Source organism: Camelus bactrianus, chromosome 30 (genome assembly GCF_048773025.1).
Source record: "Camelus bactrianus isolate YW-2024 breed Bactrian camel chromosome 30, ASM4877302v1, whole genome shotgun sequence".
Lineage (NCBI taxonomy): Eukaryota > Metazoa > Chordata > Mammalia > Artiodactyla > Camelidae > Camelus > Camelus bactrianus.
In genome coordinates this window covers 24,799,871-24,826,477 of record NC_133568.1, presented here as the reverse complement: position 1 = coordinate 24,826,477, position 26,607 = coordinate 24,799,871, and the positions used below count along the sequence as shown (strand labels likewise).

Sequence of the window (26,607 nt, the reverse complement as noted above, 5' to 3'; positions counted from 1 at the left end):
TAATCAACTAGGCCCAGGGTTCTCACTAAGCTATCTCCTACTGTGGCAGCAAGTCATGAATTTGAATCTTTTTAGAGCCTGTGTCTGTGTGTGTGTTGTGTGTATGTACTCAAACCCTCTCCTTCCTCAGGGCTGGGCTCTCTAGACTGCAGGACGGGAACCCAGTCTGCCCTCAGCACGCTCCCCGCTGCTCTAGCGTGCTGAATGAATAAAAATCTGTTTATTTGGCCAGGATGTAAGTCTGTAAAGTCAGGACTTCTACACAATTTCATTAGCACTCCCATCAGCAAAGTCTGTAGAATCAATGGCACCAACTGATACCAGCTCTGGAAAATATGGTTAGAACGTGACATTATTTGGATTCTATCAAAGTCAAAATTTGCAATATATTCTCAACAAGGTCATTTTAAAGCTTATTGTTGAATTAGCTAGGATAGAAAAGAACGTGTTAAAAAGTAATAGAACAACAGCCCTACAATGACAGAGTTGAGTATTTGCAACAGAAACTGTAAGACCGGAAAAGCCTAAATTAATAACCATCTGACCATTTACAGAAAAACTTTATGGACCTCTGATGTAAGTAATATTCAAGAACAGTTATTTCCTGTTGGGTTTGAATCACTTTACTCAGTTGTTGAACTAAATATTAATGGCTGTTTGCATCTCTGGCAATTTCTTTCATATTCAATAAATTTCGTATCAATTCCTAGTTTTAAAAAAAAGTAACAGAACAACATTTTAAAGTGAATGTTTAATCCAATGTGCTGTCTAAGAACTTGAAAAGAATATCATGAAATTCAGTGGCTGTCATGCAAAATCATTCTTATCTATGAAAGGATTTCTCAATGACTAATTTGTCTGATGTCTCCTATGAGTGACACCACTTCACTTTTCTCTTTTCACTGAAATTTGTTGGTTCCTGCCCTCCAGTCTCTGCCCTGTTTATGGGACATCCAGAAATTATCTGGTTAACCCTATACTAATTAAAACCAAACTCTGCATCTGGTTATTAAATAGACTACAAGGCAGATCTTGTGAATGAAATTTTTATTTACACACTGTATCTAGAAGCAGATACATAAATTCTTATATGATTTCCAAAAATGTGCAAGAAATTACTATAATTTGTTTACAAACCAAGACACATATTAAAATCAATGGACTTTGGATAATTCATTCTATGGTGTTCTCAGTACAAATGGTACACACCTGATTTGAAACATACAGAAAAGTGTAAACTACAGCAATCTGGATTGCAAGTGTTAATTCCATGGCACTCCGACAACTATAAAATTTCTTTAACCCAACATGTGTACTTATTATAAAATTCTGTAAGAATTTTTCATCATCTCTGGATGTAGAGTTCGGATCACTTTTCAGAAACAGCAACTACACATTTGCCATGTTATGATTGACTAATAAAAAGGATGTTTATAAAAAATCTTTATAGGATTAAAAAAGTATTAAAAGAAACCAAATTTGTGATTCCTAGCGTACCAATACTTTATTTTAGAACTTTAAAGTTACCTACGGAACTGGCGATTGTTCCTTATTAGAGTTTTCAGCGAAACTGTCTACTGCTGGTAGTGTGATTTCATTTTCAAATTAAGATTTCACATTCGATGAAAAGCCATGAAGATTTAAAGTATAATCTTTTGGATCATTCATAAAGCAAATATCCCTCATATGCAATGTGAAATGTACAAAATCAAAAATGCATTTCTGAAAGCATTGTTAAGGAAGATACTCAGACTGGTAGCACTAGCAGACATTGCATATAACCTACTTAAGATTTCGGCAACTTGTATCCTGTTTCTGCAATACTGGCTCAGAAATTATCATGTGCATATACTTGTGTTTTATTTCCTATATGCCAATGATTTAGCCTTCTGGTACATGATTTTCTTCAATAGTAGGATGGTTTCCCTGTGTAGCTGGTTTCCTTAAAAACTATTTTTAATTTTATGATCATTTCCTGTGATATTTTTTGACCTTCTAAAATTTTCAGATTATTGCACCAAATAGAAAGAGAATAGTTTTCCTTAAAAAGAGTAAGATATTTTTTTCAAGTACTTTCTATGCTTTCTTATTATTTATAAAAATGAACAATAGTGTCCTAGTAATCATTTTGTGACAAATGATTAAAAACAAAACAAAACACTCTGATTCATTCATTATGGCAAAAGGATACTGCTTTCCTGTTTTCTTTTTCTTGCCTTGAGCTAAGATTTTTAGAAGCACATATTTAAGAAATCACTTACAGGGAGTGTCCATGACATCTAAGCCACCATTCGACAGAATCAGAAATTGACCCAGGTGGTGTCTAGACTAAACTACAGGATGAAGACCTCTCTCTCTTCCCCTTTGCACTTGTAACTGGGCTGTTCAGGATCCGATAAAGTCAACCTTTCCCATCATGTCGTGCTGCCTATGCCACATGGCTCTCCTGAAACAAAGGCAGAAAATATTGCAACACTCCTTTGTTTGTTTGTAAATAATTTCTTGGCAAATACTTCTATTTTTTATCAAACCCTATCAGACCCTAGCAATTTGAAATTGGATTAGAATAGGGTATTTTACTTTAAAGTATTTTATATTATGAATCTACAAAAGCACAAAAAATATTGGCTTTCTGAATTAGAACAGAATCAAGACTTGCCCTCCAAACACAAAACACAGTTTTAAAAACATTTAGATGGAAATCAGAATGATCTTAACTTGAACCCAAATGGCTAGATCTTAAACACACGGTATCATGAGGAAAACGTGGGGAATGGGCTACACCCACAGAAGACGGGGTTCAGGGCAGTCCAAAGACCTCTGTGCACCATGATCTCACAAAGAGTACATGTAAATGCTTCTAGAAACACGGAGAAGCCATCTCAACATTTATTATTAATACACAGTGACTCTGTGACAACACCTGCCATCTAATATAGATGCACAGGGCCTTTTAACTCACCCTAGATATATTTTAAATTGTTTAAAAATAAATAGTTTTGCAAAAAAATAGTTTAAATGTCTTGCATTGATTTGATAACAAGTTTACAACTCTGTTATAGTTCTTACTCCAAATAGCTTATAATGAACACTTAAATTATATTATTACAGTGTACTCCATATTCCATCTTACTAGGTGAAAACAGATCAGAAAATGAAAGAGGAGTCTTTGTAACAAGGTACAATCAACGTTCCACCAAAATTAAGTACCTTTTCCCCTTTAAGTCAAAATACCATAACACAGATAGCATGGCATTGTGCCTTTTCTTGGTAATTCTCAGTTCTGACTCTAAAAAACAAATGGTGGGGGGAGGAAATGGGGATACTGACATGTCTGAATGACAGAGCTATTAAATTTGACCTACGACCGTTACTCTTATTTTTAAATGGCAGTAAGAGATAGGAAGTGAGTGACGAAGGAAGAAATTTCTTAAAATTACATATTTCATCTGAGAGGGAAACATTTTCCTTTGAAGTTGGAAACATTAGCTGGAAACATCTTCTGGATGGGGCAATTCCAAAATACCACACTAAAGAATCCTGCAGCGAACTGAATAAACACTACATTTCAAAATAACTAAAAAGTATTGAAGATAACACACTCCCCCACCCCAATCAACTGAATTAAAAGAGAGAAAATATCTAATGATTGCAATTTATTTAAGACTTAGCTAAATTAAAAAGAAACAAATAGAAAACCTATTTTTAAATGGCAGTATATATGGCTGGTAAACACTTCCATATACCTGATATGGTTTTAATCTTTTTCTTACATGGTGCTCCACAATTTCCACAATTTGTCAACTAAAGTCATTGGGGGCTTTTTTTGGTTTTTTGTTTTTGTTTTGTTTTTTTTTTTTGGTGGGGGAAAGGAAGGGTTAAATCTAGCATATCTTATTAGTGACTACGTAAAATAAAAATATAAATTCGACTTTAAAACAACGTTTTCTTTCTATTGAAATCCATTTAAAACTTTATATAAACTTAAATGTTGCAAGAGACTTTAGTCCATTTATGAAAATCAGATCTACATCAAGTTCACCCAAGAAAATGCTGACTAAGTAAGCTAAAGAAATCACAGATACAACATTTTACCAAAGGAAAGCATAGATAACAGAAAAAAAGTTGTTTATCACAGGAAACTATGATCATCTAGTATTTCTTTAATAATAGTTCTAGTTCCATAGGTCTTTATATGTTATGCCAATTTGTACCAGAGTTTAATGACAGAAAAGGCAACAATTTCTAAATTGGTGGTATACATTTCTTTACAATTTTTTAATGTAAGGCCATTTATTAAAACAGACAAACCACAAGATGAAAATGAAGGCAACAAAAAAATTCAACTTCTCACAACCAAAAAACAGCACAACCTCAAAAAATAATTTAGAAACGAGTGTTATAAAAGATACGGTGCAGATCTGCGTTCCACTACTCAACATTATCAGTCAGTTCATAATTCTAAATAAATCTTTTTAAAGGATGAAATTAAAAACCATTCTCAGTGTAGGTGTAAATTCTGTGATTTATCACACGGTTATGTTTACTCAACACTACCTTTGAAAATGGGCCATTAAAAGAGACATAACAATGTTCATTCTGTTTCATTCAACTTTACTTAGGGTTGAAGACACATGAAATGTGCTTTTAATGCATAAAAATCACAGTGGATAGCAGCAAAGGACAGGGGTGGGTGGGTAAGGAGAATCTGATAATTCACATTGTGATCATTCTGCACATTGATGAAAGATAATTCACACTTCTAAAACCTCAAGACTTCCCTTTTTAAAGAACCAAAATAAACCCAAGACACCTTGCCGACGTTTCCCCACCCCTACACAAACTGATTACTCTTTTACACATAAAACTGAAATAGTATGGCAGCAGAAGATTTTGATAGCAATGAGAAGTTTGTAAACTGTATTTCAGTCTCTTTTTCTTACTCCCAAAGTGCAAGATGCAGGGCTCTCATAATCTCTCAGTAGTGCTTCTCCTGTAAATAATCCTTCATTTTGTTTGGCAAAGGCAGTTTCTGAATCAGGTCTATCCTGGTGTACTGACGAATGACGAAACGGCACAGGTACTGCAGCGAGCGCACCTGCATGAACCGCGACACCGGATTGGTCAGTCTGACGGGGTACGTGGCAGAGCCGGGCAACCGAGACCGGGAGTAGCAAAAAGCCCCGTTTTCAGAGTCCCTGATGGAGTGCTCAATTAGATCCACTATAGACGTGTGTCCTTCCACATCCGGCTGTTCATAAAAGCTAAACCTACCATTTGAATGTTCAATTCGAGTGTGGAGGGTTTTGCCGTGGGAGCGGAAGCTCAAGCTTAAAAGGTAACGGTCGTCAGAACTGTCCCGGACAAGAAAAGAGCCATCTGGCACGTTTGCCAGCTTCCCTTCCGCCTCCCAGCGGGTGATCGGTCCCCAGTACCATCCTTGTTTTGCAAGTTTTTTCAGCTCCTCTGTAAGGCTTGTCACAACCATGGGGCCACTACTCTGCACTGAGTCATACACTCTCGCAACCCCAGGGGCCGAGTTAGGATCGAAATTCAAGTGACAGCGCATACTTTCCGCCACGTGGGCATCTGTGCCGGCGAGCCCACCGAAGTTCCTTTGGATCTGGTTAGCCTGCAGGGGAGGTAGCAATGGTGAGAGTGGAGGGACGTCGTCGTGACTCGCTCTCGGGCTCTGCAGCACGACCCCCGTAGTGCCGATCAGCAGGCCGTTCACCGCCTGGTCCACGAAGATCTCCGGGGCCACGACCAGGTCCTGGTCTACCTGATTCTCGTCTTCGGGGAAGGCGCCCCCCACGACCGGAGGAGGGACTGCGGAGACTTCCATGGGGGAGGAGCTGTCCAGACAGCAGCTGCGCGACCCTTCCAAGGGGTACATCCCCTCCTCTAAAGGCACAGTGTACTGAATGTAGTCCTGAGGCACGAGTCCGATTACGACAGGCACATGTTCATCCAGGTGGAGATGCAGGTCCCCATCCTGAGACTCGGAGCCCTTCAGCGAGCTCGTCTGTTCCGGGCACACGGCGTCGGCCTGGAGGTCGCGGAAGTCCTTGCGCACGCCGTTCAGGGCCGGGCCCGGGCTGGGCGCGTGGACCAGCGCCTTGACCCTCACCTCCATCTTGATGCACGTCTCCTCCGAGGCGGTGGGGCGCAGCGGCCACGGCGTGGGGCTGTAGTGGTGGCTGCGCAGCGAGGTGGACCTCATGGGCCGCTGCGCCCTCACGTCCTTGAAGACGAGCGGGGCCGAGGAGGAGGAGAAGGCGTCCTCGTCCGCGGAGCCCCCGGACGGCGCGCCGCCCTTGCCCTTCGGCTTCTGCTTGGCCGAGAGCCGCCTCTTCAGCGTGCCCATGAGGCTCTCACTCTTCGACCGACTCTTCCCGCCCTTCTCCTCCTCGCTGCTGAGGTCACAGCTGGCCATATCCTTCCCATAGCAGCTCCCGAACAAGGAATCCTCTTTTCCAAAATCACTGGCTAGTGATGGTTGTTGTACGACCATGAAATCCGTTTCTTCTTTACTTTTATTCAAGTTGAAAGATTTCCGGAAGGTTTTAAGACTAATTTTCTTCATTCTGACAACTACCTAATCCAAGGGGATCAACTTCTCTCTGGAATATTATCCTCAAACATCCGGAGAGGCTGCATGCAACGCTGCATCTATGTATTTTTCCAGCTTCATTTACCCTTTGGAGCCATTTTCTAAAAAAAATAAAATAAAATAAAATTTTAAGGGAAAAAAATCACATTAAAAAATGCTTCCACAAAAAAGTCTTATTTCACTCAGTTTTCATCTTTCAGCTTCTGAACAAGAACACCCGAGCACGCTCGTGAGAAGGGAAGCTCCTTTAGGACAGGGGTCTTCTCCATTTCCCACAGCGAGCAGATCCCTGCCCACCAGCAATCAGCATCTGGCACGTTTGGGAATGCTTAAAGAACAAACCCTATGCGAGCTCTTTTCTTTCTGCACCTTGCTTTGGTTCATCCTAGTTATGGGTCAATGTCCTTGTCCTTCCTAACAGAGCTCGAACAGGGCACCCTCACCCCCTTCACACGGACTCACACTGCTCCCTGCCGCTGCCAGCCGCCAGCCTGTGTCCCGCAAACCCCCAACACCAACAGAGAAGGCACCGCGTCGGTAAGAAGCCTGATTCCTTAGCAACTTACACATATTTTTAAATATTTAAGCATCTGTAAAAATGAATTAAAGGAATTCTATAATCCGTGGTAAATTACCTGGGAAAAGCCCAGAAATGCCCCTCTCCATCCACAAGTCCACTGAGAACAGGGCCCACCCCTTTCACGTTCTCTGAGCCCACACAGCGGGAGAGCACAGGGCGCTTGCAGCTGGAACCCCTTCCCCTCCGGGAACACCCGTAACTAGGTCAGTCTTGTGCAGGCCTATGTGAAAGAAGGTGGTGAAGCAAATCTCCAAAATTTTTATTTTTCATTTTTTTTGTAATTTCCCATGGCAAATTTTCACTTCTGTATCCAGAAATATATTCCCTAAACTTCTTTGTACACCGTTCCATCACCTAAATGATAAAATTTCAGTTTTATAAAGATTTTCTAAAAATCATTTCCAAGGAAAAACTTTTGACCCCATAAGTCATGTGCTTTGCAAAGATACTCTGTTTACATGCAGCATCATGTTTTATTTCCTCATGGCCATGTCCTGCAGTCTTTGCAACCATCAAAGTATGATGTGATAGTAAGATGACCTGCTTAAACTTGAACAAAATGCTAATAAAACTAAGAGCAAGATTCTGATCTCCCCATTGATCCGTTTAGCACTTCTTAGTGTTTTGGCAAGACTACATTAATTCACTATGCATTTACTAAACCCCTACTACATACCCAGGACTGTGTCAGAATATGCAGATTAATAAATTATTTATGGTCTCACAATCTATGCCGGGAAAGGCCTAAATTGTAACACAAACCCATTAGTAATATAGTGATAACAGGGTAGGAGTTGAGAGAGAGAGATTTTACAAATGTTTACTTCAGTTTAGACAGAATTTGGTTATTGTATAAATAGAATCTGCATGTCATTTTTAGTTAAAAAAAAAAAACAAAACCTCAGATCAACCTATAAAGTGATCAGAAATATCTCTATAGAAGAAATTTTAAAAAGACTTATTATCATATGTTTTTTGAGAAAGTTGTGAAAAATAAAGTAGTATAAATATCTGGAGCACCAGCTACCTTTACATATTATATTAACTTGTATATTAGATGACTTAGTATATCCAAGGATCATTATCTGTTACTCAAACATAAGGATGTAACATTTAAACTAAGTTGTTAACATATATAATTTGTTTGACAAAATATGACCACTCATAAGCATGAGAGAGATAATATGATGCCAGCATACTGTAGCTGGCAAGTCACTCCTTTTGAGTAGATGGTACAGGTTATGTACTCAAAGTAAGACTATCTAATCTCTTTTGACAAGAATAAGAATCCACGCACTGTGGCTGTGACAGGTACAGCTGCAAATATAAAATCACCGTGAGATGGGATTTAGATATTTTGTTGATGTATGATCACACTGAATTACTACCAGCCGTTAGAAAGTAGCTGCTATGTGCGACTGACATGGGATTAATTTCCAAAATACACAAACAACTCATACAGCTCAGTATCCAAAAAAAACCATCCAATAAAGAAATGGGCAGGAGACCTAAACAAACATCTCTCCAAAAAAGATATACAAATGGCCAACAGGCACATGAAAAGCTGCTCAACATCGCTAATTATTAGAGAATTGTGAGTTACAAATTCTGCTGTAATGAAATAATATTCCAGGCTAATACAAAATAATTTTTAATGCTACAAATGTGTACATCGTGGAAATATTTGTAAAAATCTTTGTAAGTAAAGAAACTATCACACACAGAAGGTGACCCATGCACATATGGAATCCTGACAAATGACAAAGTACAAACCAATGGGAAAAGTATACTATCTAATCAATGGTGCTAAGACAACTGATTAAATAGCTGGAAATTTAAGAGTGGATTCCATACCTCACACCATCAATGAAAATAAATTATAAGTAGATTAAAGATCTAATTGTGAAAATCTAACTTTAGGTAGAATGAAATACAAAATATCTTTAAAACTTTTTAAAAATAAGGCATAGAAAAGATAAACGATAAAACTTTATTTCAAAAGATACCACAAAGGAACTGATCTCATGTGACAAATTTTTCTGTAAAGCTAAGAAAAACTGGACAACCTAAGGATAATAAAAGCTCCATAAACTTCTCTTACTCAGAGAGAACTTCTAAGTACAATTCTTCATAGTGGTAGAAATCACATTTATTTGCTTAACAGGTGGAAAATGGTGACCAGAAGACTAATAAAAACTGCCCTGTGTTAAGTGATAATTTTCTGGCTCACTAGCAATGAATTCAATTTTGTTCACCAAAAGCTGGGCACCAACCCACACAGAAATTAAGAAAATTTAATTACCAATATCCATAAAACTAAAGGCTGTGAATACTAGAGAAAACAAACATGTTTAACCCCAGTAACAGGGATGCTGCAAAGAAAGTACTGTTTATAATAACAACCCCAAATTAGCAAATTCGTGGTAAACTAGACCAATGGATCAGTATCCAGAATGGCTTATATCTGGTCTTCCTGGAGTGTCACCCCAGTATTTCTCAAACCCAAGCACGTAAATCTACTTAAAGCTTGACCCAGAGGGTCAGGCCCAGCTGACTTTCTAGGAATGGTACAAAATGTTAGCTCAGTTTCAATCCCAAACACGAAGTCTCGTTTTCCCACTGCTGGGCCTGGTTTATGCTATCTTCCTCCTCCTGATAAAATGTTCTCTTCCCCTTTCCTAATCCACCTGCCAGGGAATTCCTTAAAAATACGTACTTCCTCCTGAAGTCTTTTCTGATCACCCAGCCAGAAGGGAGTTAGTTCCCCTCCCCGCCCTGGACTCCAGGTGCTCAATCTGTACATCTTTAACAGCATGTCACATAGTGACTCAGAACTCTTGTATTCTGTGCATGTCTTATCTCTCCAACCAGACTGCAAGTACTTAAAAGTAGAGACCACGTCTCTTTATTCATGTCTGTATTTCTACCATTAGATACTTAATATATACTGCTTAAATTCTTTGATACCAAATAAATATTCCTTAACTATTAAGTAAATAGACAGAAAAATTCACTCTGTGCAAACCTGGCTAAATCTCCTCTTATCAAAATGAAGCAATCTACCTCTTTTAAAAGTCAGAAGTCATCCACACAAACGATCAAGGATTGGCAACTCCACCTAAAAAGGCCACAGAGAAAACACCTGCCCACCAGTTAGGAAGTTCTACCACACAGTATCCACCCTGTACCTCCCAGGGTCTATATTCAGGCATGCAGAAATAACTGAAGAAATTCTACCAAATAAATACCAGTAAAGGAAGTAAATACATTAAATAATCCCCTCCCCTTGCCAAATACCATGTAGTTACCTAAGTACATCCAAAAATAAAAAGTTATCTTTGATCTCAAAAGTTGAGGATGGGTGAACAGGGGAGCAGCAATGGCATCACCTACGTATGGACTATGCTGTCATCAGGATCCAAGAGAAATGTAAGGCTGTTGTCAGTCTCCAAACATTGCAGTGGGCACTACAGGCTGTCCTTTCTGCTCGTGAGCTATTTTTCATAAAGCTCTCGACTGTTATTTTCCCCCTTCATTTGTAAACTACTTTCTAGATCCCAAGAGGACTTAAAGATATTTGATTCAAAACTAAGAGATGAAATCTGCGCTCCAAGACAGTGAGAGAAAGCGACAGGAAGCGGCTGGACAGAGACAATCTGATGGAGCACTCTTCAGCAGCACACTTTGGACATGACCAATGACCCAAAGCTCTAAGTCAGACAAGACTGTAAATGAAGACACAGGGGAGGGTAAGGGAATTCCTAACTCTGTTTTCTAGCTGCACCCTAACCCTAACTGTATGCTAGCATGTGGGTAGAATCCACGAGGGGATCAGTGGTCCAGCGAATCCCCTGAACTCACAGATCAGATACTTTGTATGTGTTCTGCTCTATACCCATCACTTTCCTCAGACCCTCAAAGGAGTCCTGACCAACAGAAAGGTCTGTAATCTTCAGAGAAAACTTTGTATGTGGGAAGAACTCCCCTTGGTGGTAACAGAGTCAGTGACCCTGCCATGAGGATGTTCACCGTTCCTGGAAGAGGCCGCTTGGGCAGTGCAGTCATGAAACAAGTGAGGCAAGGAGGACATGGTCACTGGCAATTGTGAGACGGCATGAAGGAAAGGGAGGCGATCAGAGAATACGAGGGTTCCTAACTTTAGATTCCATAAACACTTAAGTCCCCAAGGCCTCTATGATGAGCCAATATTTAGGCCAACGCTGGAATGACGAGAAGCCAGTCATGCAAAGGAAGGCTAAGTGGAGAGAACAACTTTCTAGGTTGAGGGAAGAGCACATGCAAAGGCCCTGAGGGGCGAAACTGCAGACACAACACTAAGAAGCCCAGTGGGCCCCAAGTCCAACACGTGAGGGAGGAGTGGGCACGAGACGGCACATCAAGTTATTTCAATCTAAGTGCGATGAGAACTAAAAAGTTTCACGTATCAACATGTCCAGTTTATATACACACTTCCCAGTTTTGAGCCCACACATTATCCTCTCCAACATAGGCACAAACCCACCAGGAATGTAACTTCAATGACAAAAGCAAACTAAAAAACCCCCAAAAACCCAGGGGTCTCAAACTGCCTCATCTGAAAAATAGATGAACAGTTTCTGAACAAAATATAAGATGTTACAACAGTCATTTGGGACCATTTGCAGCTCCAGGGGAGGACTATCCAAGTTGCCCTAGCAGGCCATATGCCTCTTAAATTTTTCAAACAATGGACGGGTTAAGAGAGTTCAACATATAAACACTGGAGAAACTCAAACATGAGTCACTGCACATAAAGGTTTTATTCATATCTAATTTCCATTTACAAGTAATTCTTCATATTGACCCAGTTTTGTGATATAATTTTAGTGACATTAAATAACATTCAACTTCAATTAGAAGTTGTTAATTGGTTAAAATATAATTCTTGGCAGGAAACAGTTGTAGTTGCAAACCCTTCTGGGTCCACCAGTTTCGGACATACGAGTCACTAGAAACGTGCCACGTTCAGACACAGCTAATGCCGCTTGGAGCGCACACAGACTCATCTCGGGGTTGGACGGAAAACACCTGCAGCACACACCACACACTGGAAGCCCAAGCTTCAGGGATCCGTAATGAGGCAAGTTCTGAAACGCAGGTCCACAAGCTGGAGACAGATCCAGAACAGGATGTGGAAAGTAGGCCTGAATAAGAGAGCACACACTGCAGGATCCAGGCAGCCACGTACACTCTGGTCTTACCCGCATCCAACCGCCAAACTGCAGGGAGAGCAAAACCCAGACAGCTCTCCATTTCCCAAGGTGCAAAACACAAGTCTTTAGAGCACACTGTAGGCCCCCCCGGGTGTGACTCTCCGTTCTTCCCCGGCCCCTCCACTCGCCTCCTGGATGCTCTGGAATACAAGCCCGCTGCCATCCATTCCAGGCGTTGGTGTGGGCTGCAAACATCAAATCTCCAACCCCCCCGACTTCCTTCACGTCTTCGTGGGGCTGCCACTTTCTCAGCGAGACCTGCCCTGAACGTGCCATTTAGGCTGCACCACAAACCCCCTTGCTGTGCACGTGAACCTTCCCTGACACGCAAAAGAACTTTCTCAGTGTTCTTTGTCTCTCTCCTGCTCTTTACATTGAAGAACGTAAGCTTCACACAAGCAGGGATTTTAACTCTGCTTCATTCCCTGATGTTTCCCAAGCGTCCAGGACGGTACCAAGGGCGCAGGAGGTGCTCAGCAATTCTGATTAAGTACGTTTTAGACATGCAAACCTAATCAGGTACGGTGATTGGATACCCTGCCCACCTTCACCTCCTTCCTCCCCACCTCAAGCCACAATTTACCATGATTTAGGGAAAAATTACAAACCTCCTTGACATAGTCAAAAAGGCCTAGATGATCTGGCTGTTTCTGGTGATTTCTGCTCCATTCACACTGAAATCATCCTTTTTTTGCCATATTCTCGCTCAACACAGAACTTTAAAATATTGCCACTTTGATCTGAACTGTTTTTTTTTTTTTCATTCTCCTCTTTGACTAATTCCTTCACACCTCAGCTCATCTGTCAATTCCTCAGGGAAGCATAGCTTGTTCTTTCTGATTAGGCAAAATTCCCCAATTCCAGGATCTCAGAATACTGCATTCTTCTCTAGCATAGAATTTTTCAGCTGGGATATATGATTATATTTGCTTGCAAAATTATGTAACTAGTGCCCAGCACCCCAGCAGACTGTAATCTACACAAAAGCAGAGACTATGCCCGTTTTTCCCTCAACATTTTATCCCAGTACCTAGCTTGTATCTGGCCCAGAGAAGGCACTCAAGAAGTGTCTGTTGAACAAACAACAAAGTAAGATGAATGAGAACACTGTTCCACACTGACAGGCGGCCTGATGCTGCCGTATGTAATTGCCTCAGTACTCATCTGAGGTGACAAGCATCACCACTAAATGTGGGGTTCGGATGGTTCTGCTCCCCACTACTGCATCCATTTCATAGAAAACAAGACTGAGAAGGACAGTAAAAGTACTTGGTAATTATCCACTTGGTAAGTATTCCTTTTTCAACCACCAATTCATGTGCAACTTCATAATAACATTAAGTAAATAAAATTCAGTCCTAAACATTAAAACCACAAAAAGTTCTATTAGGCCATATGGTCTTTTATCTCTTCCCTTCATTTTCTAGGCAAAGATTACTCTGAAATTTTTAAGAGTATCTGTTTTTCTGTTTGCACTTCCAAAAATATATGCCATCTTTTTATAGGATTACCATCTGTCTCATCATGCTTAAGTAAATGTTCTGAATTAGTCTTACTGCTTTTCTAATTGTAAAATTTTAAGTTTACACATATACTTGAAAATACGTATGAAGGTTCAAGGAGAAGTTTCAGCCACGAATACTGTATCCACGTGGGCAGAAGGTAACATCTTCAAATAATTTCACCATCTCTTTCTGAAGGAACGACTCGGGGTAGCCAGTCCTGTCATTGTGCCACCCAATGAAAAAATTTCACAGACAACATCAAAACAACTACTTAACCTTCAACGAAAAAAACAGCTTTATTACTTTCATACGTGAGGAAACTGAAATTCTCAGATCACACTTTGCCCCCAAAAGTTAAATAATTTGTTACCAGGAAAAACAGCAGATCCAGAACTTAAAACAGGTTGCTGATGCCAAAGCTCACTTTTCTCCCCTGTAACAAGCTGCCCTCTTGGCTGTGTTATTGGTTAAGTCAGTGGTTCCCAAACTTTCTGGTCTTGGGATCTCTTTATCCTCCTAAAAATTACTGAAGACCACAAAAAGCTTTGCCTATGAGAGTTATATCTATTGAAATTGTTTCTTAAAAGTTAGTTGCACTGGAAAATCTGAACCCATATCAGGAAATTTTTTTTTACTGTATTACAGTTGATCCCTATTAGAAATTAAAACTGAGATTATAAAATACTTCTTAATTCATTTTAAAATGGCAACTTATTTATTACATGTTAACATAAATAACTTATCATGAAAAATAAATACACTTTCCCAAACAATAAAAATTGAGTGAGAGAAGTGGCACTTTCACATTATTGTAAATCTTTCCCGGCCAATTTAAGACAACTGGACTCTCATGTCTGCATCTGCATTCAATCCATTACAATATGCTGTTTCACTTAAAATATAGGAAGAAAATTCAACCTCCTACAGATGTAGAGCTGGAAAAGGGAGGAAGTTTTATTTAATAACCTTTTCATATAACTGCATACTCTTTTAGTGCTATTGCAACAAAACCAAGGGGTAGTTTCTTAAAAGATAGTAGCACTGGGAAATATGCAACCATATCTAAAACTTTTTACTCCATTACATTCTAATCCATTAGTCTAGGGTACATTTTGAACAGATCATTTATGCATGTATGATCTGGAACATCAAGCACTAGTTATTTCAGTATATATCAAAAAATTACATTTAACATCAAAACTGATCTCATCAGAAAAGTAAGTATTGGGAAGAGGTTAAACCAAGAGTGGTAGATGCAAGTTTCCTATAATCCTAATTTTTGCTTGAAAGCTTAAATTTAGTATGGACAATGATAGTGCCAGTGAAGTGAAAGGCTTACTTTGATCATTTATCAGAAAACATCCACTAAACACACGTTGATTAACCATAGTTTGTCTGTCAATTGTTCTTTTAGGTAAAAGTGGTGTTTCATGAAAAAGCAGCTAGTTCAGTCAGCAACTCAAACAACGGCACAAGGTTTCCCTTGAGATGCATGCACACTGTCTTTAGTATGTGGTAGAATGTACTTCCTACACACTTCCACTTCATCATAAGGATTTTGAAAAGATGTATATTCAGGGTCAAAACTTAATAATATTAGTAATTTTTATAGCTTCATCAATGACATTCTTCAATGTAATTGGAATTTTCTTCTTACTACATAGTGATTGGAGGTCAAGAACATACGACTATTATGAAAGTTTCAAATTATGACAGTTGGTGCCACTGCCTGGTTCATGGTAAGGCACCATCAACTTTATTCACACTGCTTTTGTACTCTCAGCAAAAATGGCAATACAGTGACAAAGACAAATACTGTTTTAGTATTATTATGAAAGGGGGTCCACAGACCATACTTTGAGAATGGATAGCCTAAACTATCTGTGAAGACAGTTTAAAAGAACAAAGAGAAAGACTTTTAATGCAAGTATAGTACCCACATAAAAAGTCAACAGAGGAGGAGACTGATTCACCGTCAGAAACATCTCTCTGCACTAAAAGCTGCTTTTCAACTTCCAAGCCAGTTTCTGAGCGTGCATGGCTCATGCCCTTCCGCATCAGTTCCTTGGATTTTACTCCACTGCTCCTGAATCTGTCAGTTCACTACCTGCCATTATCTTTACAAAAAAGGAAAACTAAAGAACAGGTATTAAAGCCATTCCATAAACGGAGAAGTAGAATAAGGAGGGAAAGGAATAGGCCATATAGTAAAAGAGAACCTAAGGGCAATAGTCAACGTAACGAGAGATACGACAGAATTCAATAAGCAGGAATGGGATAAACCCAACAACTAGACGAAAAAGACTTTCAGATACAGTTTTCAAAAATCCAATGACACGTTACATGAAAACAACATACGAAAACTAATCGCCTCAGAAAGTTTCAAAACATCAATTTCTATTAGCCACCTCTTTCCACTCTCCTCTTCTTCAGCGTTCCTGTGATTTTCTTATTCTATCTGTCAAATTATATTTACTTGTATTTTCCTTGAGATCAGGAACCTTTATCACTTGATCGCTTGTTAGTTCCCAGTACCTGAAATAGCTCCTGGGCATAGCTAATGCTCACCTGTTCTTTTCTGAATTTAAGTTGGTTTTTTTTTTTCAATTCTTTCTATTAAAAAAGTTAATTGATTTGTAAACACTAAATACACACAGATGACTAAAAAATTTTTCTGCAGAATTAGGTGTAAGCAAAACCACTCTAAAGAACTATGAAAACATTACTTCAAAAAAATTCTAGGCCTTTGTACAAAAATTACTTTGCAAATGTCATTAACCTCTAATCCTATTTAAAAGAAGTGCCAAATTGGAAATCATTGATGATGTATTATGTAACGACAAAATTCAAACTGATCAAGTTTAGCCAATGAATATTTAAAGAAAAAACACTGGTCCTACACTTGAAAATGAATGAAAGAGTGCATATTTACATGTTTTAATTTAAAATAAAATGTTTAAAAGTATATGAGTCCACACTTCAGTGCAGTTTTTCAATTAACTAACAAATACCCAATACTGTTTCAGAAAAAATCCCCTAACAGAAAAGAATGAAAAAAGGCACATGCTAACAACAACTGGCTGTTACAATCAAGAAAAAAAGGAAAATTTACACAAAATCAGAAATGGAAAGAGCAAAAAATATGAATCTATGAAAAATCAAAATATGTAAGAATACTTGAAATACTATGAAAATTAACTGGAAACTCAGACGAAATGGATAATTTTGTGCAAAATATATATTCCCAAAATCTGCATCAGAAGAGGTAGGAATCAAAAAAAGGCTAATAGCTGTCAAAGAACCTAAGAAAGTTATCCAAGAATTACCATGGCCCTCTCTTCCCTGGGGGAGAAAAAGTGAAAACTCACTAAAGATGTATGTCCAATACTCACTAAACTACTTCAGGGAATAGAGGAAAAAAAAGCTTCCAATTTACTTTTAAAGTCAAAAGAACACTGATGCCACAAATGAACAAAGACAACAAATTAAAAAAAAAAAAAAACCACTGATCTCACTTATGGATACTGAAACAGAAATCTTAAATATTAGCAAACACTGGGAGTAGTGGGGGGGAAACAATTCAACTAGAAAAGGTACATTTCAGGACTGCTAGCTCGGCTGTATATTTGTAAATTTATTAATATAATTTACCAGCAATCAAAGAAGCAAAATCATACGATCATAGCTATAAATAACAAAAAAATAAACCTGACAAAAAGGAAAATGCTATTTCCTGACTCCCTTCAAAAAAGTCTTTGTAAAATAGAAATAGATGGACATTTAACACAATACATATAACAAAATTATGACCCATAATGAATAATGAAGAAATGCTGAAAGCCAGCAACAAGGATGCCAACTATTATAACTATTAATTAGCATTATTTTTTAACACATTAGCCAATTAATAAGTATAAAAGAAGTAAGTGTAAATATTGGAAAGGAGAAGACCAACTGTCATCATGGACAAATGACATGATTGAATGAACACCTGGAAATACAACAGATGCAGCTGAAAAACTACCAGGGGGAAAAAAAGAAAAAAAAACTCGGTCAAGTAATTCCTTACAAAAAGTATATGTAAAAATCACTAGCAATTCTATATTTTTAAAAAGTTGGTTAAGAAAATAAAATAAAAGACTTGATTCAACTTACATTAGTTTTTTAAAAGATGAGATTAATTTCTTAAATATCCAGAACTTGATGAAAAGCTTTAGAACTCCTCAGAGTATAAGGGATCTAAATATATGAAAGACATATCATGTTCTTCAATAAAACAGTTCAATTTTCTCAAAATATTAATTCAAGATCTCATGAAAACATCACCAATGTCTTTGTAAGAAACCTGACAAAATGATATTGAAGTTAACTTTGACATATAAACAACCAAGAGAGTAAGAAAATCCTAAGGGACAAATGAGGGCGAATGAACTTCACGGGTATCAGAATATACTGGGAGAGTTTAAACCTGGAGGAAAGAAAGAATAGGAAGTCAAGAAACAGACCAACGAACACAGGAAAAGAGTACGTGACTAGGAAGATAGGTCAAACTATTGGGGGAAAGACGGGTTATTAAAGAAATGATAAGAGTAGGTTGGATAACCTTGGGGAAAAGCAAGGCTTTTTTTTTTTTCACTTTATTTCTTATGTAAAAATAAATTCCATAAGAATTAAATATGCAAACAAACAAAAGATGAAGAAAATCTTAAGAACTTGCAGCGCAAGAAAGCCCTTCTACGCATAAAACCTTGAATTCATAAAGGAAAAGACTGAAAATATAACAAGGCAAAACGTACAACTTTCTGGATAGCCAAAAAATGGCATAAATAAAGCCCAAAAATAAACTGGAGGAAAACTGCAAATACATTATGACAAAAGATTAATCTCTGCAACAGAGACCATGCTCTTAGAAATCAGTAAGAGAAAGATAAATCGTACACACCAAAGGGCAAAACACACAGAGGAACCGTTCACACGAGGGAGAAATCAAGCAAGCCAGAGAGGGAGAAAGCAAACTCAAGTGGCCAATCAACACCCTGAGAAGATTCTCAATTCATTCACCACACAGAAATTAAAGGAATTTGGGTGTGCCGGGAACTGTTTCATACCCTGCCTGTGTGGTGGCTACAGAACTGAATGCATCTGCATAAAGTCAACCGACAGTACACTGCAAACGTGAGTTCACTGTTTGTAAACTTGCATATCAACTTTAAAAATTCACTGAAAAGGAAATTCAAAGCAAAGCAAGATAGTATCTCTCACCTATGAGTTTGAAAAACGTTAAATCAATACCAGTGTTGGCAAGGGTATGGGAAACCAGCACTAATAACTAATTGTTAAAGTGTAAATTGATTTAACTTGTGGAGGATTATTTGAAAACATTTATCAAAATTTTAAAATTCACATATGCTTTAACTAAGTAATTATGCTATTAGGAATTTGTCTTTTGGATATATACTCATGCCAAAAACAAGGACATATGGAAAAGAATGTTCTTTACAGAATTAATTTTAAAAAACCAACAATATTACTTGATCATTTACCTAGTAATGGCCTACTACTGGTAAATATAGGCCACATATTGACCCAGTATGGGCCAGGTTTCGGCTTAAGCCTGCATCTCATTTAATCCTTACAACTAGGTAAGCTCAGTACTATGCACAAAGAAGATAACACAGTGGGAAGCACTCACCTGGAACCAGAATCCATGAGTTCACATATATCCATCCCAGCCCCACCTTTTATCAGTTGTGTGATCTTAGAAATAGCAGTATCGCTCACACAAGTTAATTTTGAGGTATAAATGTGAAGTCCTTAAAAAATGCCCACCACACATGAAGCAACACAGACGCTTCTAGCTAACAGCAGTGGTAACTGTGTAAACAGGGAAGCTGAGACAGAGATCAAAGCACTTGCCTAAAATCACACAACTGATTCTGCAGAATGAGCTGGCTCAGTCACTATGTGAAACTTGTTGCATAATTCATTTTGATGAAAAGTGGAATTAATCTAAATGTCAGGAAACAACAATAAAAATACACAATCAAAAATCAGTGGACCAGTTTAATAAAAGATAATCTATCAATACGATGAAATATAGATAAAGAAAGGGGTTGGAAAAAGGCAAGCTACGAAACAAAATGCAAATATGATCTCATTTGTGTAAATATTTATATGCCCAAATATGTACAGTAAGTGTCTCAAAGAATATGGGAAGCTCAGCAATGACACTTCTAGTGATCAGGGAAAGAGATAAGGGGAGCCCGCATCCAAGCAGAGCTTCTGTGACCAGTGAGCGGGCTTCACCTGACCACAGACCACCCACCCCTTCTTATAAAGAAAGCCTGCAGTCTCGGTAAGAGTGCGTGTCTGTGCGTTTCAGCCACCGGTGTCCCAAAAAGCAGGACTCTGATGCCCTCAGGGTCAAAGGTCTCAACAGCTCTCCCTAATCAGCCATCTCCCTAAGCCTCCTTAAATTGTTCCCAAATTCCCCAGCTGGTAATCTCCTGATGCAAAGCCCTCCCCTCACTCCATGTACCTCACTCTCTTGTTTCAGTCTTTGCTTCCCTGGTCACTACTCAGATTCTTCCTGTGGTTTCGCTCCCATCCCTCGTGGACACTGGGAATGAGGAACACCTTATCCAGCCAAATCCCTGACACCTAACAACCCTGCGCCCCTGAGTTCACCCCATACAGCAAGTGGTTCTCACCCTTCACTGCAGTTTCTGTAGGTTTCCTTACCTATGCCCGCCTCTTTGCCTCCCTCTCCTACAGTACTGATCACTCCAGCACACGCACTTGTCTTGACATTGATAAAACCCTGCACTTCCTTGAAGAGTAAGGAGAGAGCTACAAGCCACAGTAAAAATTCACAGGGATGAAAGTTAAGTCCTTACCCTCCAGGCCCTGAGATTCCGGCACAGAATGTAAGTGAGCAAACACTTGCAGACGCCTCTGGGAAGGGCTGTAGAAGAAACCTATTCAGGACGCTGTCACCAAACGGAGGAGAGACTGCTTCCGCCACCACTGCTACTGCTGCTGCTAACGCCATCACAACCCCACCCCCGCCCCGCTCAGGAGGTTACTATGTCCTAAAAACGGACATTTCTTCTTGAATCCCCACAAGAACTCTATTTAGAATGTACTATCTTTACCTCCATTTCATAGAAGAGTAAACTAAACCTTACCATGTTTAACAAGTAGTCCAAAGTCACAAAGAAAGTTGCCACACAGCAGGCACAAGAGCGACTGCTGGCAGTTTCCGACACCTTATCTGACTGCGGGAGCACAACGTGGAGCCTGGGAGGACAGAGCCCACGGACGCTGAGCACACACCCTGGAGCCACCCAGCCTCAGCTCAAATCACAGCCACCATTTCCTAATGACCTTGGGCATCCATCCTTCGGTTTCATCGTCTGAAATGGGAATTAAGAAAAGTACACACCAAGGGGGATTCACTTCTGGCACGACGCTAAAGTGAGGTTGATAAATCCTCTCTGCAAAAAAGCAACTATAAAGCTGGGCCAAACTATCAAATGCAACCATTTCAGCACTTTGGAGATACACTAACAGCAAAAAAAAAAAAAAAAAAAAAACTGAGAAACTTATTCATAAAAACCACTGAATTTTGGAACTTCATTAAAATTATAAACTTTTATGCTTCAAAACACATTAAGGGAGAGACAAGCCAGAGACTGGGAGGAGACACCTGCATACCATTTATCTGATAAAGGATGTGTACCCAGAAGAAATATATAAAGAACCCTTAAGACTAAATGATAAGACAAATAACCTGTTTTTAAATAGGCAAAAGATTTAAATAGATCTTTTACCAAAGATATACAAGAGCCTAATATGCACATGACAAGGTGTTCACTACTACTGGTCATTTGGACAATGCAAATGAAAACCACAATGAGATACCACTGCACAACCACCAGGACAGGACCTACCCTTCGCAAGAATGCAGAGAAACTGGAATCCTCCCACCTCCCTGGTGGCAATGTAAAACAGGTTGGCTTTTAAACATTTCTTTTCCTTATTATGGGAAAAATGATTAAAATGCATGGTGAAATATACAGAACACAAAGGTTTGTGCCAGGGGAGGTACATTTCAGACCCCTAGAAATCACCCATTAGCTTATACAGATTATCTACCTTCTTTTCTACGGCTCTACAGTACTTGTGTCTTGACTTTTTATTCTTTTTTGTGGTGTCTTGAGGCACTGAAGTTTCTCATTTTATCTTAGGTGAATCTGTAAGAACTCCTTTATTGTAGGCCCCTTCTATTGTCTTAAGAAATCCTTCCCACACTGAAAGCATATCTCTCCCCTCAACCCTGTATTTCCTATTAAAAAAAATTGAGGTTTTGCTTTTCACATGTAAGTCCTTGGTTAACACTCGGTGAGCACTTGGTCAGTACTGATTTATGCATGAGGTAGGGACCAATTTGCATTTTTCCACAGGGATAACCAACTGGCTCATCACATTCACAGAAAAAGAATTATAAGAATCAAAGAAATGAAATAGTAATGATTTTTCACAAGTCAAATTAGCAAAGATTTTTCTAAATGATGGTATTTACTACTTGAAAATGTTTTAATATAGCTGTAAAAAAAATCACTTGGCTATATGCAACTCTTAAAATATTCATACTCTTTGATGCAATAATGCTATTTTTATAAATCTTGAATATGAAACTATATAGCATAACAATGTCCCGTGCATTATTATATATGGTAAAAAAATTTTAATTTTAAAAATCAGAAACATGCTAATTTCCAACATTATGAGAACTGTAAACAAAATTCTTACACATCTACACAATGGAACTTTAGGGAACCACTAAAATTGATATTTATACAAAGTTATAAATAACATGGGGGAAAAGTTCATATTGTTCATTTGTTAAGTACAAAAACACAGGAAACAAAATCGTATGTAAAGTGTGGTCTCAATTATGTAGAAAGAATAGGGAGGAAAACCAGACCAGAAAGAAATACAGCATAATTGTCAACTGGATTGCAGGAAACTTTGTAAATATTATTTTCAATACCTTATTTCAAAATATTCTGTAATAAACATGGAGTGTTTTTGTAAGAATAGTCTCTAAGCTTGTTTGTTCTTAAGGTACTTTTAGAAAGGGAATGGCTTAGTAAAGCATCAGGTTAGAGCAAAATGCAAGACCTGTTCTTGGCTTTCAGACACACCGTGACCACCAAACAAAAAAGCAGTAAATCAACAGGTAAGAATATTTTATTACTTTTGTATTATTAGCACCTAGACAGCTTCCTCCTTCTCCTCAACCCACCCTAAATAACTTTCTGCAAATCTGACATTACATTTTATTTGGTGTATATATAATGCAGACTGAAGCATTCAAAGTTTAAACAAGATTGAAACCCCACCAGCTCTTCAATGACCCTCTTCCCTCCTTACTCAACTTACATTCCATGAATAATCATCACCACTCCGCAGCACATACCCTCAACTCCCTTGCCCCATTCTCACTCTAAAAAACTCTCCTGGCAGAACCACATCAGTTAAATCCTGCCTGCGCCAGGCTCGCACCCTTACAGGGAATGTGGCTGGAGAAACACATGACCATCATGCATCCTCGAGGACTACAATTCCCTTCTTCCCATTTTCTCTTCAATCCACACCAGAGACCCACTCCACCACCATCACACAGCTGCTCCTGTCAAGGGTGCTACTGATGTCCCCACTGCAAATCCAGCATCAGCTCAGTCCTATGCTACCTGCTCTACCAGCAGCCCTGACATAGCTGATCACTCCATCTCACACCACTGCCCCTACTCTCAATGGTGGGGCAGCTAGCGCTCAGACAGCGGTCACTTCTTCTGCACCTGCACCCACGTCCCTCAGCAGTGCCACTCACTCGTGCATGAAATAACGCTGATGTGCCACCCGCCCCCGAACTTTCGTATCTTTATTTAGCCCAGTTATAGTCAGCTCCCTTCCTGACTCTGCCGCTTCGCTGTCACAGATACCTGAGATTAGCACGTTCAGAACCAAACTCATCCCACCCCAGACCTGCTCCACTTGCAGTGTTCCCCACTTGCATTTATGGCTCCTCCATCCTAACTGCTCAGATCAAAATCTTCAGAATCACCCGTGGTGCCTCTCTCTCACACTCCACATCTAACAGGTCACAAAATCCCAATCCCTATCTTTAAAACTTACGCAGAATCCAGTCACCACAATGGGCCAGCTGTGGTCCTACCTCGCCTGCATTAGTGCAACAGCCTCCTACCTAGTTTCCTTGCTTTCTCCTTCGCCATCCTCCATCCCCCTGAGTCTTTCCTCAACATGGCCCTGGTGATCAGGGAACTGGCATCAGATGCCAACCTTCTGTCTGGTCACTGTTACTATCCTGGGTAATAAAGTCCTTTACCTCTGACCCAGGAGTCTCACGTCTTCTGGAAGCAACCATGAAACTGTTTCTGGCTAATTTGACAGCTTGTGAGTATGGTCAAATCTCCAACTCTTTACTAAATAACTGAAATACAGTAAATGTAATAAAATTGCTTTGACTTTTTTTAAAGCCTCTAGATCTCAGCACAATAAGCTTTATTTTAAAAAGCAGTATGGATATTTTCATGGCTACAAAGGTGGATAAAGATATTTAAAGATAACCAAGTTAAGAAAAATGGACTTAAAGTTACCATTAACTTAAAATTAAGAATGAATTTATAATTACAGCAAAAGTGCTAATAAATTTTCAAGTAACTCCCACCTTGTGGGCTATGTACAAGAATCTAAGGTAGCACTGAGTGTACTGTGTGACAATGCGTGAACCTCCAGAGTCTCAGATTTCCCACATAAAATAAAGAGGCTGATCTCTAAAACATGTCAAGCTCTAAAATTATCTGATTCAATGAAAATTAAAACATGCAGAGACTCAAAAATTTAACCTGCAGAGAACTTTCAGGTGAGCACTTCTAAATTATCTTCTCTTATAACTATGTTCAATACTTCCTATTAAACTGAATAGAAAGCAAATGTTCATAAATTCAATCATTTAAACTCTTAATGGAACTGATTTATAAGACTGATTAATGAAATAACCTCACTCCCCAATTTTTTAATTCAGATTTTAACATGCTGGATTTAGAAAGGAGTACACCTATATACCAATTCATCACTGTCCTTACACACAGACATAGTAATTTTTTAAATGTACACATTTTTATACTTTTCCAGGCACTTACCAATGTTTTAGCTAAAAACACTGCAAATTTCTTAAACAATCTCACCACTTTCACTGCCTTTGAGGAAGTATTAAACTATTGGTTAAACTACCAAGTAGGTAAGATCCTTTAAGAATTTTGACAAACTACCGACAATTAAGTAGGGCCCAAATATCTGCTTGTTATTTACTTTTATTCTGGGGCACGGGTGTTGTACCAAACAGTATAATCATGAAATTTCTCCATTACTTTTCATTTTCAAAATATACTTTGTTACACATAAAATCTCTCAAATATATTAAACTACTGAAGCAAAAATTTTTAACTTCTAAATGCAACACACACATAAAAATAAGTGAAAAGTAAAGCAATTGCTTTGACTGCTTCTAGCCTTTAGGTCTTAACACAAAAGTTCCAATTTAAAAAGCAATTTGTTAATTGTGTGTTCAAATGCTTTTGCATAGAACATATAAGAGTTTTTCATTTAATTTGTGTTAGAGAATAAGAGCCTTTAGTTAAAATAATCTTTTCCTCATTTTTATATAAGTATATCCAAATAAGGAATATCAGATTTGGGATACAAAAAGTAATCCACAAAAGATTTATTAAATGTATATTAAGAGCGAATGTAAATCTCATTCATTGATCATCAGAGATAAAGGGGGTCCTGCAGAGCAATAATTATTCAAATGACTGATCAGCCCTATTAAGCAAATATAAGAATCTTACAAAATGGAAAAGGTTATACCCATTGTAAAATGATGCTTAACTGTCAAAAGTAATCACTTATTATAGGCTGCCAAAGAGGGGAATCTCTTGATGCTTTTAAAATGATCCAACTTAAAATAATTCATGTTACTCACCACAGATCAGCAGGCATTTCATAAACTAAGTTATATGACAAAGTTCAGTGACATAAGTATGGCTTCATGACAGCATTAACTGAAAACATACTGAAAATATTTAAAGAAAAATGAGATTTGGGTTTCCCCCAAAATAAAAGACTTTGATATTCACTGATGCTAGCAAAACAAACAAAAAGTACTAAAAGAACAAACAATTCTGGATGAGCTTCTGATGAAATATATGTTTATCTCCACTATCCAAAAAAAAAAAAATAATAATACAAGGACAATGAAAACTGGAAAGCAAATGACAACAGTGTTAACCAGCTTAGACAAACTCAAAGCTGAAATCTAAGCCTGTTAGAAGAGAAGGCAACAATAACAAAAAAAGGCTAAGAAAAAATCTCACAAATTTGAAACGTCAAATGTCCTTTATTAAAAAGTGGGAGTAGAACAGTTAGAAAGCAAAATCTCTTACAGCCAAAATAAAAATTCAATAGAAGGGAAACTGAGAAAATTCCCCCAGCCCAAAAAGAGAAGCAAAAAATAAACTGACTTAAAACATTGAGAAAAAGCTAAAAAAATTAACACATCAATCCAGG

At 38.4% G+C, this 26,607-nt stretch overlaps 1 protein-coding gene across 10 annotated transcripts in view; it reads right to left on the bottom strand.

Moving 5' to 3' along the window:
- SOCS6 (suppressor of cytokine signaling 6) overlaps nt 1-26,607 on the bottom strand; it is a 235,098-nt gene that overhangs the window by 201,768 nt on the left and 6,723 nt on the right. For 3 of the 10 annotated variants that reach the window (XM_074355450.1, XM_074355452.1, XM_074355451.1), the window contains one exon: nt 1,031-6,714. The exons of the other annotated variants lie outside the window; for them this stretch is intronic. In XM_074355450.1, the coding sequence (XP_074211551.1) occupies nt 4,979-6,586 (1,608 nt within the window). In that variant the 5' untranslated portion in view covers nt 6,587-6,714 and the 3' untranslated portion in view covers nt 1,031-4,978. Of the gene's footprint in view, nt 1-1,030; nt 6,715-26,607 lie in introns of those variants that run through there. 10 annotated transcript variants of the gene reach the window in all.